The sequence below is a fragment of the Melospiza melodia genome, chromosome 8 (genome assembly GCF_035770615.1).
Source record: "Melospiza melodia melodia isolate bMelMel2 chromosome 8, bMelMel2.pri, whole genome shotgun sequence".
NCBI lineage: Eukaryota > Metazoa > Chordata > Aves > Passeriformes > Passerellidae > Melospiza > Melospiza melodia.
Genome location: NC_086201.1, coordinates 32,595,839 through 32,614,605, shown reverse-complemented (window position 1 = coordinate 32,614,605; position 18,767 = coordinate 32,595,839). Strand labels below are relative to the sequence as shown.

Below are 18,767 nucleotides of genomic sequence, written 5' to 3'. Positions count from 1 at the left end.
AGTCCTGGCTTGCTTTCATCACAGCCAGGTGCAGCAGGAAAGCATCACAGCAGTCCTGGCAGTGGGACAGGAGCCTGGGAGTGTCTGATGCAGGATATGGTGGGGACGGACCCTGAGAGCGAGCCAGCTGGAGCTGGGATGCTCAGCCAGCCTGGAGGGCTGAGGCTGGACGCTGCAGAGCACTCCCCAGGCCTGGAGTGCGTGAGCTGTGGTAGATGAAGCTGGGAAGGTTGGTGGAGCTTCCTGCCACTGATGGGGGTTGCAGATCTGGGGGAAGGAAGTGTGGTTGACTGAGATGAGCTGCCGAAATTTTCCTTCTGTGTTGCATGAGGCCCTGAATGTGCGGGTCTTTTCTCCTCACTTGTTTCACGGGGTTTGTCCAAGCACTTTGCTTCAACTCACTCAAGGTTGCAGGAAGGGGATAGGAGAGCTGTGAGCCCTCGGAACAGTGGGAGCTGAGAGGGTGTTCCATGGCTCCTTGCAGCCAACACTGAAGCTTTCTATCCCTGATGAGCATTAAATCTTGTGGATTCCCCATCTCTGGAAGTGTTCCACATCAGGCTGGACTAGGCTTGGAGCAACCTGATCTAGAGGCAGGGGAGTGGGACAAGATGATGTTTAAAAATTCCTTTCAACCCAAACCACTACGTGATTCCGTGTCTTCAACATCCTCTCAAGGGGAAGCAGAGGGCCAGACACTGACCTCTTCTCGCTCGTGACCAGTGACAGGACTTGAGGAAATGGCAGGGACCTCTGTCAGGCGAGATTTAGGTTGGATCTTCCAAGGTTCTCCTCCCAGAGGGTGGTGGGGCACTGGACAGGCTCCCCAGGGAATGGTCACAGTCCCAAGGCTGCCAGAGCTCCAGGAGAGCTGGACACCGCTCTGAGTCACAGGGTGAGATTGTCGGGGTGTCTGTGCAAGGCCAGGAGTTGGACTCAATGATGCTGATGTGCTGATTCCGTGTCTTCAACATCCTCTCAAGGGGAAGCAGAGGGCCAGACACTGACCTCTTCCCTCTCGTGACCAGTGACAGGACTTGAGGAAATGGCAGGGACCTCTGTCAGGCGAGATTTCGGTTGCATCTTCCAAGGTTCTCCTCCCAGAGGATGATGGGGCACTGGACAGTCCCAAGGCTGCCAGAGCTCCAGGAGAGCTGGACACCGCTCTGAGTCACAGGGTGAGATTGTTGGGGTGTCTGTGCAAGGCCAGGAGTTGGACTCAATGATGCTGATGTGTTCCTTCCAGCTCAGCATATTCCATGGTCCTATGATCTTTCCAAGTACCTTCCCAGAGGCCTCTCCCTGCATTTCCTTGGCACCCACAAGGAATGAGTGCACTTACAGCTGTGCACTTCTGTGTCCCAGTATCAGGCCCTGGGAAACACAGCCTGGGGGGAAATGGGGAGGGCAGAGGATGTGGAAAACGAAAATGCATTAACCAGGGAGCACTTGTCAGGGCTTGTTAAGATCAAACACGCTGTGGCTCCAGGCTTGGAGCCTTTTTATTCATCTTGCAGCAAGGAGAAGCAGCTTTGCATTTCACCCCCTCCTGTGTGTGGAAACATGCAGCTGAGGCTTGGGTTGCTTTGTTGTGGTGTCCACCTGGGCCCATGACTGCAGTCTGGCAGGTGTTGGCCCTCCCTAGGGGCTTGCTGGGTGTTTTCTACTGTTTCAACTGTAGAAATAATACCTGGCAGGAAGTTTTAGAGTTGTTTTTTGTCCTACTGCAGCAGTCTGGTCGCTAGCTGGTGCTACTGTTACCAAGAAACCTCCAAAATTGTTGAGATAAATAAGACTCACTGTAAAACTGCCTTTTTAGTGTTAGTGAGTAAGGCTTTATTCCTCGCCAGGAGGAGATGAGTGGGGCTAAAAACCTTTCACACTGACCCCAGTACAAAACTTTTTCCACTTATTTATACATTACATACATATACAGATATGTATATACAAATACATTATCTATAATATTATTTATCTATATATAAATACATTATAGAAATTGATGTAAATTACATAATCTTCATTAATTAGTATTCTATCCTGTATTGCTTAGTGGTTTCCTGCCCTTCATGCTGATTTGGTCACATTCTTTAGTCCTCCATCTGTTTCTCGGACAGGGACTCTCCAACTTTCCAGGCTTCTATGTCCTCTGGTATCTTCTGGTTACTAATGTCCTTGAAGGGCCATAAATTTAAGATCCCAGATGTCCAATCTTCAGCTCACTTTGGCTCTGCTTATTGACGCTTGTCCGGATTAAACAACTAAAGGTTTCAGTGAGTTAATGATTGAAGTAACATTAAGAAAGAGCCTGTGAAGAAACTTAAAAAGTGCTGCTTACAAGTAATTGATCAATGTAGGGGAATAGAATATAGGTAAATGAAGGTAGTATAGCAAGTAATCTTATTCCCTAAAGAGTTGCAGCTGGGTTTGTTAAAGTTTAAGAGCAGGCCTGACTTTAACAGGCTACAGCTGTAGCCAATAAGAATAGTGTTATAAAAGAGTGGATTGCTTGGTTGAGGGGGAACTGGAGTTGGTTTGCTACTGAGAGGATGAGTCAGTGCCTAGAGGAGGTGTCTACAAGAAACATCAAGGACGTACGAAACTCTAGCAATATAGAACCCTTGCAATGTAACGACAATAGAACTCTTGCAATATAATGAAAACAGATGAACAAAATAAAATGAGTTTAGTTGTATAATACCCAACACTACCAAGAGCTCTCAGCTCTTACAGAGGCGTATAAAGCTGCGTTGCAGAGTGTCTGGGTTTAACCTGAGCCCGCTGAACACCCTCAGGCTGCTCGTGGGAACCACCTGGGCAGGCTGCAATTGACCACAGGGCAACTGACCAGAGGACGGCAATTGACAAGAGGCAACTGACTAAAGGGCCATTATCCGCAGGCTGCCACAGGAGCTGCCACCTTTACGCCCCGGAGTGCACAGCCGTGGCTGTGGGGCCGGCCCGGGCAGCTGAGGCGGCGGCTCCGGAGCTCCGCCCGTGCAGGGGAGGAAGGCGACTTTCCCGGGGCGCCGGGCGCCGTGAGGGCGCAGCCGGAAGGTCCCGCCCGGCCCGGCCCTTTCCGTCCCGCGCCGCCATGGTGGGCAAAGCCAAGCGCCCGCGGCTGCACCGCGCCGCCCCCCGGCCCGCCCAGGACCCGCCGCCGCCGCCGCTCCCCGGGCCCGGGCTCGGCCCTGCCGCGGGCGGATGGAGCGCGGCGGCCGGGAAGGTACCGGGGGCGGGGACACGCGGGGCGGCAGCGGGCGGGGGCTGCTTCGCAGTGACTCCTCTGCCTTCCCCCTGCGTAAAGGGCCGGTCCCCGCACGGCCGAAACCCCGCTGGGGCTGCTGTGGGTCTGGCCTGGCTGTGGGGGTGTCCGTCGGTAGCTCCGTGCCCGCCGTGGGGATGCGGCGGCTGAGGGGATGGCGCAGGCCGGGTCCCTGTGGGCCATGGAAACCCCGGTGCTGCTGGGCAGTGGAAGGGAGCCCTGTGGCAGCCCTGGTGCTGCTGGGCAGTGGAAGGGAGCCCTGTGGAAGCCCCGGTGCTGCTGGGCAGTGGAAGGAGGCCCTGTGGCAGCCCTGGTGCTGGGCAGTGGAAGGAAGCTCTGGTGCTGCTGGGCAGTGGAAGGGAGCCCTGTGGCAGCTCCGGTGCTGCTGGGCAGTGGAAGGGAGCCCTGTGGCAGCCCCGGTGCTGCTGGGCAGTGGAAGGGAGCCCTGTGGCAGCCCCGGTGCTGCTGGGCAGTGGAAGGAGGCCCTGTTGAAGCCCTGGTGCTGCTGGGCAGTGGAAGGGAGCCCTGTGGCAGCCCCGGTGCTGCTGGGCAGTGGAAGGGAGCCCTGTGGCAGCCCTGGTGCTGCTGGGCAGTGGAAGGAGGCCCTGCGGCAGCCCTGGTGCTGCTGGGCAGTGGAAGGGAGCCCTGGTGCTGCTGGGCAGTGGAAGGAGGCCCTGCGGCAGCCCTGGTGCTGCTGGGCAGTGGAAGGGAGCCCTGGTGCTGCTGGGCAGTGGAAGGGAGCCCTGTGGCAGCCCCGGTGCTGCTGGGCAGTGGAAGAGAGCCCTGTTAAAGCCCTGGTGCTGCTGGGCAGTGGAAAAAGGCCCTGTGGCAGTCCCGGTGCTGCTGGGCAGTGGAAGGGAGCCCTGTGGCAGTCCCGGTGCTGCTGGGCAGTGGAAGGGAGCCCTGTGGCAGCCCCGGTGCTGCTGGGCAGCCGCTGTTCCCCACGCTGCCCTCAGCCTAGCAGCATGTGGCAAGGCACTGCGGGGAGGTGACGGAGCCAGGGGCTGCTCCAGCACAGGGCACCATGGCAGTGCCAGCCTACAGTGCCACTGGTCCGGAGCAGCAGCATTATAATGTCCCCACAGTGATGCGGGTGTCCCAGCACTGCTGCAGCTGCTCCTGGATGCCTGGGCTGCCTTGCCATGCGTGGAGCAGTGGGAATTGTTATCAACAAGTATTGGGAGAGAAGGGGAGTCTTGCACTGCTGCAGCTGCTCCTGGATGCCTGGGCTGCCTTGCCATGCGTGGAGCAGTGGGAATTGTTATCAACAAGTATTGGGAGAGAAGGGGAGTCTTGCAGTGCGTGCCTTCCATTTTAGTTTAGCATAGATAGAGCTGTTTATACTGAATTGTTTATGATATTCTTGTTTTCTCCAGCTGTGTTTTGAATACACAGTTCGGGTGCCGCCCCCTCACAGCAAGGACACAGCACCAGTAAATGTCTTTTATGTGCCTGAGCTTTGCTTGTGAGGAGGGAGGAATTGCCTGTGCTGAATACAGCTGGGTTTATGTTCAAGTTATGTGTTGGTGATGGTAGATAGTGTTGGCTAAAGTAATGAACTCTAATCCAAACAGAGTAGCTACCGCAGATCTTAGGGAGGCGTTGCATGCCTAAAGCATGATGCTGAAGATTTGGTGAGTTGCTAGTAGTTACTGGATCTGCCTAATGTCCATTGATCTAGGCTTTAATTCTCTAATCCTCTCATTTGTTGCTTATCTTTATTGTTCAGTACCTGTAATAAACCTGTCTTTTCCTAAGGATGCTGTTCCTCATGGAAGTGAATGCACTTGAGTGAGATGAGGTTGACTTGAGGCAGAAATATTTTAGGAGCAAGACGGTCCCAAATGAGGTTTTCTGAAGCTTTCTTCTGTGTGGAAGAGCTGGGGGTACGCAGGGGGGACTGTAGGGTGCCTTTGTGCCCTTGTGTGCTCAAGACAGACACCTGCTCACTACCACTGTTCCTATCTGGATGGTGCTAGGTTTGATTTTTCAACTTTTTCAAACAAGTGTTGCCTGGTAGTGTACTGATTCCTGCTTTATGTTTCTTTTGCATTAGGACTGGGACTTCTCATCTTCTGGTGTATTTTCTGGGCTGAAAATTGACCCTGATACCCTGGTACAGAAGCTTGACTTGGACTCCAGAAGCATCATTTCCTCCAGAACAGGTTTGTTGTGTTTGGAATGAGTGCTGCTTTATGTTGTGAGCCAAGACACTGGGGACTGTATTTTCAGTGGCTGTTAGTGGAAAAGCCAGGAGGAGGAAGCTCAGGGAGCTACAATGCAAACATTGCTTCCTGTGTTCCTCTGAAGGCTCTTAGGAGAGGTTTGTTGTTGTTTGGGCTTCTGCATGGATGTGCTTAGTGGTCCCCAGGTGGGGGACTAGCTTCAGGCAGTGTGTGGGATATCCTGGTGAGCCAGAGACTGCCAGGGCTGAGAGCACAGCAGGGCCAGGGATTTACCCTGATCTCTGGGCTTGCTCTGTGCCTGCTTTTGCCTCACCACCAGCCAACAGCTAACTAACCAACAGCAGAGCATGGTTACTGCAATGAGATTCAAGGCTTCACCTGGAACAGCTGTTTGGATGTGTCAAAGGGCTGCCATCCTGTAGGAAACCAATCCACTGCTGTGCTGGGCCTTGAGGGCTGTTCCCTGTGGTTGCCAACAAGAGAAGGCACCTCTCTCTGCAGTTTTTCCTCATAGTTCTCCTCAATTTGCAAGTGGGCAGCTGCTGTTGGTAACCCAGTACTTTGTCAGCAGGTTCTCCTTGTGTGCCAGCAGTGCTTCACTCCCAGCAGCTAGACTGCAGCAAATCTTCTGCCCTTTGCTGTTGTGGGGTCTGTGGACTGAGGATTGCCAGGCAGGAGCATCTTAACTCACAGGGAGTATGGAAAGTGAGAGGGGGGAAAAGGGAGGGCATGATAGAGCCCTTTGATTTCCAGTCCCACAAGAAGAAAATGCTCTTTTTGACTGCTCACTGTGAGATAGAGCTTTGTACCTGAAAGCAGTTTTCACTTCTAAATGTCTGCAAGGTCTCAAAAAATTTCTCAGAAACCTGAATCCCAGTGCCCCACAAACTGCATGTAAATCTTTAAAAAATCCCAGAAGGAACAACCTACCAGACAGAGTCTGGTAGCACAGCAAGCTGTCCTGATGCAGAAAATGCATGTGACTCCCAAATAGCTTCTTTGCTAATTAAGTTTATTTTGTTCATGTGGATAAATACTACATTGACTTTGTTTTCCTGTCCAGGGCCATAAACAAATCAATCACACAAGGGCAAGTGGTTGCCTGAGCTACCCTGCCCCTCAGTGACATTTGGGCACAGAGTGAGGAAGTGGGGAGGTTGTGTGAGGACACATTTGCCAGCTCTCTGCACAGGAGCCTTGGCCAAAACATTGTTCTTGAAACACTGGGCTGATTGTTGGTCACTCTCCTGGGAAAAGGACATGTATGCATCTATGTGTGTGTGTGTGCACGTTGCCATCTCTTTAATTAAATCAGACAGCGTGTTGTTGGGGGCTGGCAGCTGCAGCCCCAGCCTTTCATTGCAGGCTCCATGTCTGGGTTATAAATAGAGCTGTGCTGATGATGCAGATGTGCAGTGCCTGCCTGCCTCTCTGGGGGCTCTGTGCTGCCTTCCTGCTCACAGCCCTGCTGACCCTGCTGCTCGGCGTCCTCCAGATGATCAGCTGAAAATAACTGCTTATTTGGGGGCTCCAAACTGCAATTCAACCAGGCAGAAAGGGATTTGAGTGGTTTTTTTACCTCCCCAAGCTGCTGTGCCCTTTCTTGTTGTTGCACTCTGGGGCCACGAAGAGGTTTTTTCGTTATGGAGATCAGTTCATTTTTTAATGTTAATTCAGTGAACTGTAACTAGGCTGTGCATACAATGGCAGACACCACAGAGTTAGAAAAGAGATTCTAGACAGTTGTCCTTTGTCTCCTGGCATCTCTGGTCAGCTCAGAGCCTGTTCTGCAGTAAGTTCAACTTGACTCTAACCCTCCCTCCACCTCTTCCTCCCTTTCCCCCTCAGCCTAGTGCACAGGGCAGGAGGGTAGGATTCTCCTACACATTGCTATTTTAAGATTTAATAACAAGACAAAAGCATGCTTCCCTCCCACTTGCTTTTCAAGCTCTGAGAAGGTCAAGTTGGCAGACTGTAGGTGGGCTCACTATCTCCTGTGCTTTTCACAGCTACAGAAGATTTTTTTTTTTTTTTTTTTTTTTGCCAAGGCTGCTGTGTGGCAGTTGGGAAAACAGGTATTTGTCCTATGTATGTGTATGTATCTCAGATTACCCAATATCTAGGCCCATTGTCCAAGATTGCTGGTATCTGTGCTTTGTGTTTAGATCTGGCCTTAAGCTGTGACTCTCTTCCAAATAAAACCAAGTCTGAGGAAGATCTTGGAATTGGATTAGGTTTTAGGGGAAGTCAGCTTGGAGCTTGACAGTAGTCAAAAAAGCCAGTTGGATGTTGGGAAGTAGGAGGAAAAGAGAACATGGAGAGCATTGTTGTGCTCTAAATAAACCCATGGTGTAGGCAGGTCTTTGATGCTATGTGTACCATCTCAGGGGCTAACTAACCAACAGCAGAGCATGGTGACTTTAATGAGATTAAAGGCTTCACCTGGGACAGCTGTTTGGATGTGTCAGAGCCAAAGGGCTGCAGTCCTGTAGGAAACCAATCCAATGCTGTGCTGGGCCTTGAGGGCTGTTTGTGATTGCCACCAAGAGGAGACACCTCTCTCTACAGTTTTTTCCTTATAGTTTTCCTCAGTTTGTAAGTGAGCAGCTTTTGCTGCTCTTTTGGCTGTAGTGGTTTTGAGGGAACAGGGAGGAACATGGTGTGTGAATTGCAAAGTCCAGAGTCTCAGGAGGGTTATCCCAGTTAACAGGAGTGCTTGTGTGTGTGTTGGTGCTGAAAGAAGTGAGGCCCCTTTTTGTGGGAGGGTAAACTGATGGTGTTTGCTCTTGTTGGAGGAAGACCTGGTTTTTCTGGGGGTTTCTGAGGACTGTTGGTGCATCTGGTTGAGGCAGGGTGCCCTGTGGAAGGATCTGCTGCTCATGGCAGTGGTGTGTTGCTGCCTTTAGGTACAAGGCTGATTCAGTGTGCTTGTGATTAGTGTGAGGTACCAGCACAGGCTGTTCTGGCATCAGTAATCCTTGTGGCAGGAGAAGGAGAGGGTGGAACTGTAATGAAAAATGTCACCAAAATGGAATTCATTGTAGGTGAGCCTTGCGTTCTGTGATATAAAAAGCCAGTGGTCTAAAAAGGAAAGTATTTTAATAAATGGTAGCTCTGTGTCGTGCTGTGAAGCAGACCTGCTGCAACTGCTTTCCCCTGCTCTGCTTTTTGTCTTTAATCATTAGCTCAGCTTAACAGCAGCTTGCAGATGATTTCCACTGGTGTGTAGGTACCAGGAGCCAGTGCCATCCCTGGGAATGCTGGAGTTCAGTCTGTGAGTTCCCCTGTGCTCAGTGATTGCTTCCTGTCAGTGTCGTTTACTTAGCCACTGACGCAATGCAAACCAGAGGCTTTGCGTAATCTAATCCACGCAGGGACCTCTGTGCCTCCAGTGAGAGGATAAATCTCATTTGGGTGAGCCTCTGTGGCGTGGGAATTAAATGTTTCCTACCAAGTCAGAAATAATGGCCTGTCATATCAGGGTTGCTGCTGCTGCTGCTCATTTGCTCTTGTTTTCTTTAGCTTCCCTTCGTCAGCGTTTGCTCCTTGAAGTAAGGGCCTATTCAAGCTTGGCTCTGGCTGAGCAGTTGCCTGTGAATGTCTCTTTTTTTGGAGTGGGTGATGAAGCACTTGTGGAATGATATGAACAACTGGATTGGTAGCTTCCTGCTTTATTTTCAGCTGTTCCTGAAGGGAACGGTGACAGGCTGTGTCGTTGAGAAAACAAAAGGGCAACGACAGCGAGTTCACAAACATTTGCAAAACCTGCTGCAAAATCATCCTGATTGCAGAGGTTGGACATAAAGACTTCTCATTTTACAGGGAGGGTGATGAGGCCCTGTCACAGGATGCCCAGAGAAGCTGTGCCTGCCCTATCCCTGGAAGTGTTCAAGGTCAGGTTGGATGGGGCTTGGAGCAACCTGAGATAATGACTGATGAAAGAGGGGGTTTAAATAGATGCTCTCTGCAGGTTTCTTCCAACCTAGGCCACTCTGTGGGTCTGTGATTCTATAGCAGGGTGTGAAGCACAGAGTGAGGTAGGTGATGAGCCTGTGCTCTGAAGACCAGGACTGCCTTGCAGCACAAGAGGCACTGTCAGAGGCACACAGGGGTGTAGAGGAGGAAAATGAGCATCTGACAAAGAAAGAACTCCCTTCTCCTCCCAAAGACACGTGGAGATAGGAGATGATAAAATTAGACTAAGCAGGAATTCACTGACAGCAGTGAGTTTCTGGGGTCTGCAGGCTATGTACAGCCTTGCTTTGCTCCTTTCTGAGGTTTTCTGTGAGTTTCTTTTGATACCAGGCCTCTGTTTGCAGAGTCACTGACAGATCCCTTCTGGTTTGCACCTCAGCTTCTGCTCCGGAGTTCCAGATCTGCTGGGTCTGTCACCTTATCTGCTTCTGCTTGGGCTCTGCTTCTGCTTGGGCTTTGCACCCACTTGTCCAATTCTGTTCTCCTTTTGTAGCCTCCAAGAGAAACAGCAAAGCTGTGGTTGATTGGTCCTGCCTTAGCTTCATGCAATATGATTTACTGTCCAGTCTAGAGGTTTTTTTTATGGATGTTGTACCAGAATGTTACAGAGTCCCTGTAAGACCTCTCCTCTGACAGCGTTGCTGTTCCTGCAGTGTCTAGACTTGTGGTTACCCCTGAAGTGGATCCACACCAGTGTGGAAAAATTGCAGCCATGACCAGGCCCCCATTATTCTTCTGGAGCTCTTGACAGGATGCCAATCTTTGTGTCCTGTAGTTTATTCCTGTCTGTTTATTGGATTTCTGCATGTTTATTAGCTTTAAATATTAAGGTTCCTCCTCTTTTGTCCTCATCCCTCATCTGTTTTGATTTGATGTCTTGTTTGTTTGTTTTACTATTCTGGCATACTTGGATGTATAAAATAAAAATCAGTCCTGTTGTAATGAATGCATGTGTTCTGAATATTAGTTCTAAACTTCTGCTGCTTTTTTTTTTTAATGCATGCTTGGGGGCTTTTGAAATCTGCTTGTGCTGGTCATTCACATCTCTGGTGTGGAAGTCTGCTGGATCCTCACAATTCTGCTGCTGCTGCTTTTCTTCAGCTTTTCAATCTGTGCTGGCAGTTGTCAGGCCTGCCTTGTGTTTGTTTTGTGCAGAACGCCTTCCTCAAGCTGTTCCCCACAGTAACACAGCTCAGATGGGATAGGAGGGTGTAAATGGGCTGCTCCTCACACTGGGGATGGCAGGGAGTGCCTGCAGCACCTCCAACGTGTTGCTGAGAGCTCCCTGGGAAATGCCTGAGTGCTGTGCTAGACCCAAGTGATGAGGTGTTCCTCCTCCATCTGGCTTTGTTATTAGCTGCCCAAGCTTTGGGCTCTGTGGATTTGGGGAGGGGTGAAATGCTGTCCCTGGTGCTGTCAGTGATGCCCTTGGTGATGTAGCTCTGAAAGCATTTTAATGCTTTTGAAAATACCTGATGGGTGTGTGGGTGCTGCCCTGGAAGGAGCAGCTGTTTGTGTGGTGTTTGAGCAGGGAATTCCTGCTTTGGCTCCCCCCTCCTTCCACCCCATTCCTTCTGCAATGTGCCCGTGTCCTTTGTGTCACCTGCAGTCACCTTTGTGTCATCCTGTCAGTCCAGGATGTGTCCCAGGACTGAATGTGCAGGTCTCAGCTCAAAGGGAAACTTCCCTGTACAAGCTGGTGTTGCTTCTGACATTGTGTGTGAAAGTGTTTGAAACCTCCAGTAATGAAATTTGCAAGAAAGGAAAAGGTCCCAGAGAAGGGAAAATGCTGTGTGGGGATTAAACTCTTTACCTCTCCTCCAGGCTCAAGGCTGGCCACTCTGGTATCTTGATCAAGTGACAGATGGCAGTTTACCTTATCTGGGTAAATTGCTTTGGGTAGCAAATTAATGTACATTGCTTCTGCTTTGCTGTTCAGCTGAAATTTATTTGGGTTTTTTTTTTTTTTGACTGCATCATTAGGACCTGCTTTTATCTTGATATAATGCCAGATCACCTTTTAAGGGCAGATCTGTTGTCTGAGAGTTTTGTGACAGGCTGTTAGAAAGCTGCACTGTTTGGGAGGAGCTGAGGTAGTGGTTTGTCATCTGGGAAGCCTCTCCAGTGAGGTCAGATGGCCTCAGTGTGCAGGACACCTCAGATTCTGTAGCTCCCAACAACCTGCCTCAATGCTGGGAGGTTTTTCTGTTCCTTTGGTCCAAAGGATTAAAGTCAGTGGGATCTTCCTTCAGCAGTCAGATTGAGCAAATTCTGTGTCAGTGGTGAACAGCTCTGGGGTTTGGTTGAAATGGAGAACAGACCTGCTGTGAAGTGGGGATCCTACTGAAAACTAAAAACATTGGTGCCTTAAAGAATAATTTTTAGAAAAAGGTTAAAAATCTGTGCTGCTTAATGTTGCTTTAACAATTTGTCTGTGCAGTGTGGTGCTGGCTGTGAGAATAGCTGTGGGAAGCTCCACTTTAATTAAAGTAAATGCAATTAATTGAGAAGCAGTAAATGAGCCTATGAAGCTTGCACTGTTTTCAGTGCTTTTACTTCCCTTCTGCAAACAGAGCCTTTCCATGTTGTGAGTGCCTTCTGCCAGATCACAGGAATCAGTTGTGTTAATATTTATGGAACCAATTAACTTTTTTGTTTTCTTTCCCTCCCTCTAGCTGTGGCTAAGTCTCTGTTCTTGAAATCAACATTAAAAAACCAAAAGACTCCAATTAGCTCGTGGTTGAGCACTACACAAACATTTTTCCAGGGAGCCCAAACCTTCCAAAAAAAAATGTTTTGCAGGCTGCTCCAGGGGAGGAGGCTGTCAGTGGGAAGAGCTTGAAATGAGTCCTAGCAGTTTGAAGGATGTGTTAGATTGCTCTAGTTTCTTATTATGGTTGGTTCCTTGGCTGTGCCTGCTGTGTAATGCTCACCAGCAGCACTGGTGGAAGGTACATGCCTGCCCTGGAGCAGCCTTTCCATGCTGCTGGATGGATGGAGAGAAGGATAATGGCTCAGGGAGAGATTGGAGACTTCTTTGGAGAAGCTCCTGCAGTGCTGCTCTGTGGTTTTGCAGAGTTTTCTTCCAGACTTTGTGAAAGTTGGGTGCTCAAACATGAGTTTTTTAGATCAAACTTACCAGTGCCTTGTGCCACTGGAGGGTTGCTGAATTTGAGGCCAGGATGACCCTTTGCTTTCCTGGCCAGCAGTGGTGGGGCTTGGCAGTTGCATGTCATGCCTTGTCCTGCTCTGGGTGATCACGATTCCTGGAGCTTTAAAAAGATACTGATCTAGCCTGGTATTCTCCTGTGAAATGAGTTTAAAATGGTTGGACATCCTTACACAAAAATAGATCAGTGCTGCAGCTGTGGTGTTACAAAAGAGGGTTCTGAACTGAAATCCCTGTCTTTGCTGGACTAATGTTAAAGCTTTAACATAATTAAGTTATAAAATTATAAGTTCTACAAAGAGAGAGGTGGAATGGCTCTGCACTGGTGCCAAAAGGGCCTCCCAGCACGAGTTCCAATAGTGCAAACCTCTTGTGGGATGGGAGAGGGATGGCTCAACACTGCAGGAATTGAGAAAACAAATCTGAAAAGGAGTGAGCAAGCACCTGTGGAAAGGGCAGGTTGATAGCTCTGGAAATCAGAGCCATTTCCTTTTCACCAGCAGTGGTATGGTGCTGTGTCAAGCTGTCAAATGTATCTCTGAAATATGTGTCCTGGGAGTTCAATAAATACTCTGGTTAGGAAATTGGTGAAGGGTGGATGGCATGAGAGGTTTCCCTCTTCTGAGTTGCCCCTTCTGACTTGTCTTGAAATGTTTCTGAGGTGCAGGAATAAGTGAGCTTTCTCCTTACCCCTCTGGGAAATGCCTATGTGAAAAGCTGCTTTTTCTTTTTATATATTTTTTTTTTTTTTTTTTTTTTTTTTTACTTCTGTGCTATATAAATCACATTTCTGATTTACTGAGTTAAATCTCTGCCCTGCTAATGTGGGTCTGAGTTACAGGCTGTGTTGCAGGGACATCTCAAAATTTCATGTCTGTCATTCAGACCTAGTGGGATCTGTAGTGTTTTTCTCTTCTCTGCAAGTTCTCCTTTATTCTGGTCTTTGTGAGCAGTTTATTGACTGAGGTTTTCTTTATGCTTGGGTGAAAATGTGCATGTCAGCTGAAGATCTGTTTATCCCCTTCAGCATTTCAGAGTGGCACTGCTGATGCTCATATGTGGCATAACTGGTAATAACATCTCATTTGGGCTTAGGTTTTTATTCAAGTGGCTTGTAGAAAGGGTTTTTGTTGTTTTTTTTTTTTTTAATGAAGCTTTTAACACAGTAAATGTACGTTCTCTGAGCTAAATGTGGGAAACACAGCTATGCAAGGATTAAATGCAGTGGGTACTGGAATATTCTGGGTTGTTTGAAATGATAATTTGGACAGATTTAGATTGAGCTAGCAGTACTGCAAATGTTCCATAAGGCAAACCACAGAAAATTCTGGGGAAGATCCTGCTGCAGGAGAACAGGCTGTCCAAGCAGTTCTTCAGACAAGAAGGGACTGTGAGCTGGAAGGCACATAGTGATAGTGATAACCAGCTCCAGTGAAATGTGGTGTTGCAGAGTCCCAGGCAGGAAATCTGAGGGAAAATGGGGCATACAAACTTGTTCCCTGGCCCATGTGTGCTGTGTTTTTGGTTGCTTGGAGAACCCACAGCAAATCAATAGATCTATGTGGAGAATTTTGGTTCTATGATTGTGGCTGTTCATGCCTGGTGTGGCTGTACATGTTCTGGGCTGATTTCTGCTGCATTTCCTAGCTCCATGGCTTTTTCACTTTGTTTTTCCTTATGTCTATTTTTCTCTCCAAGGTTATTTGTAAATTCAGGTCACTGAGTGTTCTTATGTAACGGGAATGGGCTTCTTTAGCATGGAGAGGACATTCCCAGCTGCAGTGGGTACAGGCTGTGTCTGTGCACGCAGCAGTTATTTCACAATGTGGTTGGAGTTGAAATAACCTGGTGTGCCTGTCAACAGGGAGACATGGGAAGGTTTTTTGCACACTGCAGGAATTCTGTTGTCAGAAATCACAATTTTAGAATGGCTTTGTTCAGTGACACTTCTGCATTTTGCTCAGCAGAGCCTCTGGCTATTGCTTTTGCTTCATGCCAGTAATTTGTGACTGCAGGGCTGGGCTTAGGTGTGCTCCTCTGCAGCTGCAGGTATGCTTGTTGTTGTAGTGTCTGTACCTGAGTGGGTTTTTATTTATGGAAACAGCATGCAGATGTCTAGATACTGTTTATGTGGGAGTTATTACAAGTTCTTCATGTGTTTTCTTCCTCCAAAATAGAGGCCATTGGCCTGTTTGCCTGTATTGGGTGTAAGTGGCAGGACAGAAGCCAGAGCTGTCACATTCTGAGCACAGGCAGGTCCAGAGAGCTGAAGTGCACCCACAGCTGAGCCTGTCAGGCACAGTGGTGCTGTCTCTGGGAAAACACATCATTGAGAAGGAGTAGGAATCAAGTGAGAGAGCCCTGTAAAGACCAGGGACAGAAAAGGAGGAGAGGAGGTGCTCCAGTCACCAGGACCCCAGTGGGTGAGTGTGAGGAGGAGGGAGCAGCAGAGAGTGACTGTAATGCCATTCCCTGGCTCTGTGCACTGCTCAAGGGAGCTGGGAATGAAAAAGCCAGAATGAAGGAGTGGAGCTGAGAAGGGGATGGGTGGGGGAAGGTGTTTTAGTGTTGGCTTTTCATCATCCAATTCTGCTTCAGTTGGCAATCCATTACATTAATTTCCCCCAGGTCAAGTCTGTTTTGCCTGTGATGGTAATCGCTGAGTGATCTCCCTGTTTACCTCAGCCCACAAACTTCTCATCTTATTTTTCTCCCCTGTTCTTTTGAGGAGGGAGGGAGCAGCTGGGTGGGCAGCTGGCCAAGGTCAGCCCACAGCATCACAGCAGCTCAGTAAAAAGTGAGATGAAACTCAGTACCAGGTAGAACTTTCCCCGTGGTGGTTCCTTACTGCGTTTTTCAACTGAATGTCTTCTGAATGTTGTGAAGATGCGGGGACACCCTTGCATGAGAACTGAATTCCTTTGCTTTTAGGAAAGGCTCACAGATGTTGAAGGAAGTCATACTTGCACATGTCTGTGGTACCTGTACACCTGTAACAAGGTCAGGTGTGTACCTGTAACAGGTCACAGGCCTTTGTGTCCTGAAGGTCAGAATTGGGAACTGCTCCCCTCCCTCTGCAGGCAAGCAAAGGGAGCAGAGCAGGACACAGCCATACACTTCATTCTGAATTCAGGCAATTACAGAACATCTAGGTGGGCCCATCTAGGTGTTTCTTCTGCCTGTCCTTGCTGTGTAGGAGGTGCTGCTCCAGCTGTCTCTGCATTGCTGGCAGTTTTGTAGCACAGGAGGACGTACCTGTGGCAGAGCAGAACAGATCTCTTTTGAGAGTGTTCTTTTTCAGATGTTAGATGTGCTCATTAGAGGGCAGCAGAATAACTCTTCCTTTTTCTAGGTCAGGTCTATATTTTTGATTATTTTTCATCTCTGCAGGGCATAGAACAAAATTTTCCAGTTCCTGCTTCAGTTTTTCCTGGTGCATTAAGTGTACAAAACAACAATGCCCATATGAAAACCTTAGCCCATATTAAGAGATATGGAATATTTATAGTAAAAGTTGCTTCTTTGAAGCTTAGGGGGCTTGCAGGCTTATATGAGAGAGAGCTTCTCTAAATTAAACCACAAATGGTCAGCACAGTATGTGGAGAAACAGCCAAAAGAATATTTCACAGCTAACTTGTTTTTTGCTCAGCTTAATTCTTATTTGACCTATATGTCCATATGCATCTATGGATTTATTTGCTGCACTCCAGCTGCTGCTGCCACCTTTTTCTGCTTGAAGAAAATGCTAAAGAACCAGTCTTGCTTCATCCAAAAGTAATCTTTAAATGAGATCTGATAGTCCACCCCCCACCATCCTCTGGAATGTAAAGACTATAAATAATTGTGGCACTGTCTTTAAAGGCTAAGTGGGGCTGGGATTTGGAGTCCAGCATCACAATACTTAAAATGCATTATTTATTATGTAACATTCATAGAAGGCGGCTGTAGCACTGACTTTGTAGCCAGGGTGTTTCAGGCCTCTGGAAGAGCTGGGTGCAAATCCTGCCTGGGGGTGAACATCTCCCATGCACATCTTACTGGAAATGTTGTGCATGTTGTTGACTTATGGAAGAGGGAAGGTGGTTCAAGACAGTGGGAATGGCAGGAATTTTTGTTTTGTTTTTTAGGTTTAGCAGCATCAGCTATTGGTTCCCAACAGCTGACTGATTTTGGAAGGTCCTCAGTGGAAGCCAAGCTTCATTAACTAATTTTTGCTCCTTGGCCTGACATGGAGGAGCAGGTGGGAGGGTTGGCAGGGGGAGACAGCACACCTTTCTCTCTTACGCACTCTGTTGTGTGTCTTGCCATCCTGCAGGCTTCTTCATCTCCCTGTCCTCTACCCAGAGGTGCTAAGGGACAGGTCCCTCAGGAGTTTGTGAGTGCCTTGTGTTCCTCACATGCATGGGGGCTCTACCAAAGCAACATGTACTTGCCTGCTGACAATTTTGTGGCACAATGCTGCCCTGAATTATTTTTAGAGTGGCAATATCCAAACCCACAAACTGCTGAGATGGAACAACCTTCTTGATACTGTCAAAATGTTGTTCCTGGCACAGTAGCTTGGATCAGTCCTGCCTCCTGGAGATGTCCAGATTGTGCTTTGCACTCCTGGTTTGGGATCCACCGTGTAGCTGGCGTTTCTTCACGTCATGCTGCGACACCTCAGCAAAGTCAGGGCTAATAGGGAGCTCCTCATCAGGGAAGCAAAGCTGAACAAAACCATAAAAATGTGAACAATGGCTCATAGCTCTTGGCAGCTCTTGGGCCATTAGGTAAAATTAATATCCTGTCAGCAGGGTAAAAAGATGAAACTCAGTCTTACACCAAGTGAGAAACATGATGAGTCTGTGGGCGTGTGGATTTAACTCTGTTGGACTGTGATCCATATTAGGAAATTAGCAGGCACAGTGCTCATGCCACAGCCTTCTTCATGCAGAGCAACACTCTTCCTGCCAGCATCTTCTGTGCAATGGAGCAGGATTGCTGCCTTCCCTCATGTAATGAAAGTCTTTGCTGGGAGCTAACATGGTGTTTTGTTGGGGTTTTAGGTGTTCTCAGTAGGTGGTTTTTTTGGGTGTGGTGAGCCGAAGAATTGCAGGTACTGCTTGGTAAAGGGTGTGTAGCTCTTTTGTTCAGGGAGCCCTTTCTCCTCATGAGGGATGCCAGTCCTTGTTGCCCTGTAAGCGTGGGGGCACTGAATGAGAGGTGAGGGCCTGGATGGGCAGTCTCAAGGTTTGCTGCTGCAGTCCCAGACCTGATGAGATCAAGGCAATGCCAAATGTCTGGCACCTCTGAGAACTGACAAGGAGTGTCCAGAGAAGCACCTACTCATGGTAGTTTGTTCTTTTGCCATCCCCTGTTATTTCTTTTAACATCATGGGTGTTCTCTGCACAGCTCTGTGCTGGCAGCTGCTGATCTCATCTCTGCGTGGGGTGGATGGGGCTGGACCCGTTGATGCCAGTGCAGACAGTGTAAATGAGACTTTATTGTCTGCCTGTGCTGCTGGCAGGCAAGAGCATCAAGTACAAAGTGGCAGAGCCCTGTCACTTTTTAAAAATTTGGCTTGCTTTAAAATAGGTTGTACCAGGAAAATATCATTCCAAGTTGGGGTACTGGTGCTGACCTTCAGGGCTGAAATAAAGGTGAAGAGGTGATGGGCTGGAGGAAAAAAACCCAACAAAACAGCTTCTACCTCTTTTAGAGGGGATCACACCTTGTTTTTCCTTTTTTAAAAGATTTCTTCTGCATTTAACTGAGCCAAATGGGTATATTGGAGTAGAGAGACTTGCTCTAAGACCTTTGTTGCAAAACCTTTTTTTGTGGGCCAGACAAAGAGCTCCCTGACAGGAGGCAAGCCTACTTTGTCAGGAGATGAAGAGTTCTGTCTGCAGTGAGGGGAGGGTCCCAGGGGTCTGTTGGTGGTGGGATGGTGCCCTGTGTCCCTGGAGTGGGAGCAGGGTGTGGATGTGGGTCTGTGCAGGGGGGAGGATGCTGTGTGAGTGTGTGGTTGTGTAAGATGACAGAGCTGGTGATCCTGTTGGTGCCTCAGGGCTTTTGGGAGCTCTGAATTGTCAGCTGGAGCGGAAGAGCAGTTGAGACAGCACGAAAGCAGCAGCCACCAGAAGTGGCAGTGGCAGCCAGAAAAGATGTGAAGCAGTGTTTGGACCAGTT

At 48.8% G+C, this 18,767-nt stretch overlaps 1 protein-coding gene across 1 annotated transcript in view; it reads left to right on the top strand.

Annotated features, from left to right (window-relative positions):
- Positions 1-3,094: 3,094 nt before the first annotated feature.
- Positions 3,095-18,767, top strand: part of SLX9 (SLX9 ribosome biogenesis factor) — a 40,423-nt gene continuing 24,750 nt past the window's right edge. Inside the window, exons 1-2 of the mRNA XM_063162564.1 lie at positions 3,095-3,226; positions 5,322-5,430. Coding sequence (XP_063018634.1) covers positions 3,095-3,226; positions 5,322-5,430 — 241 coding nt within the window. The remainder of the gene's footprint in view (positions 3,227-5,321; positions 5,431-18,767) is intronic.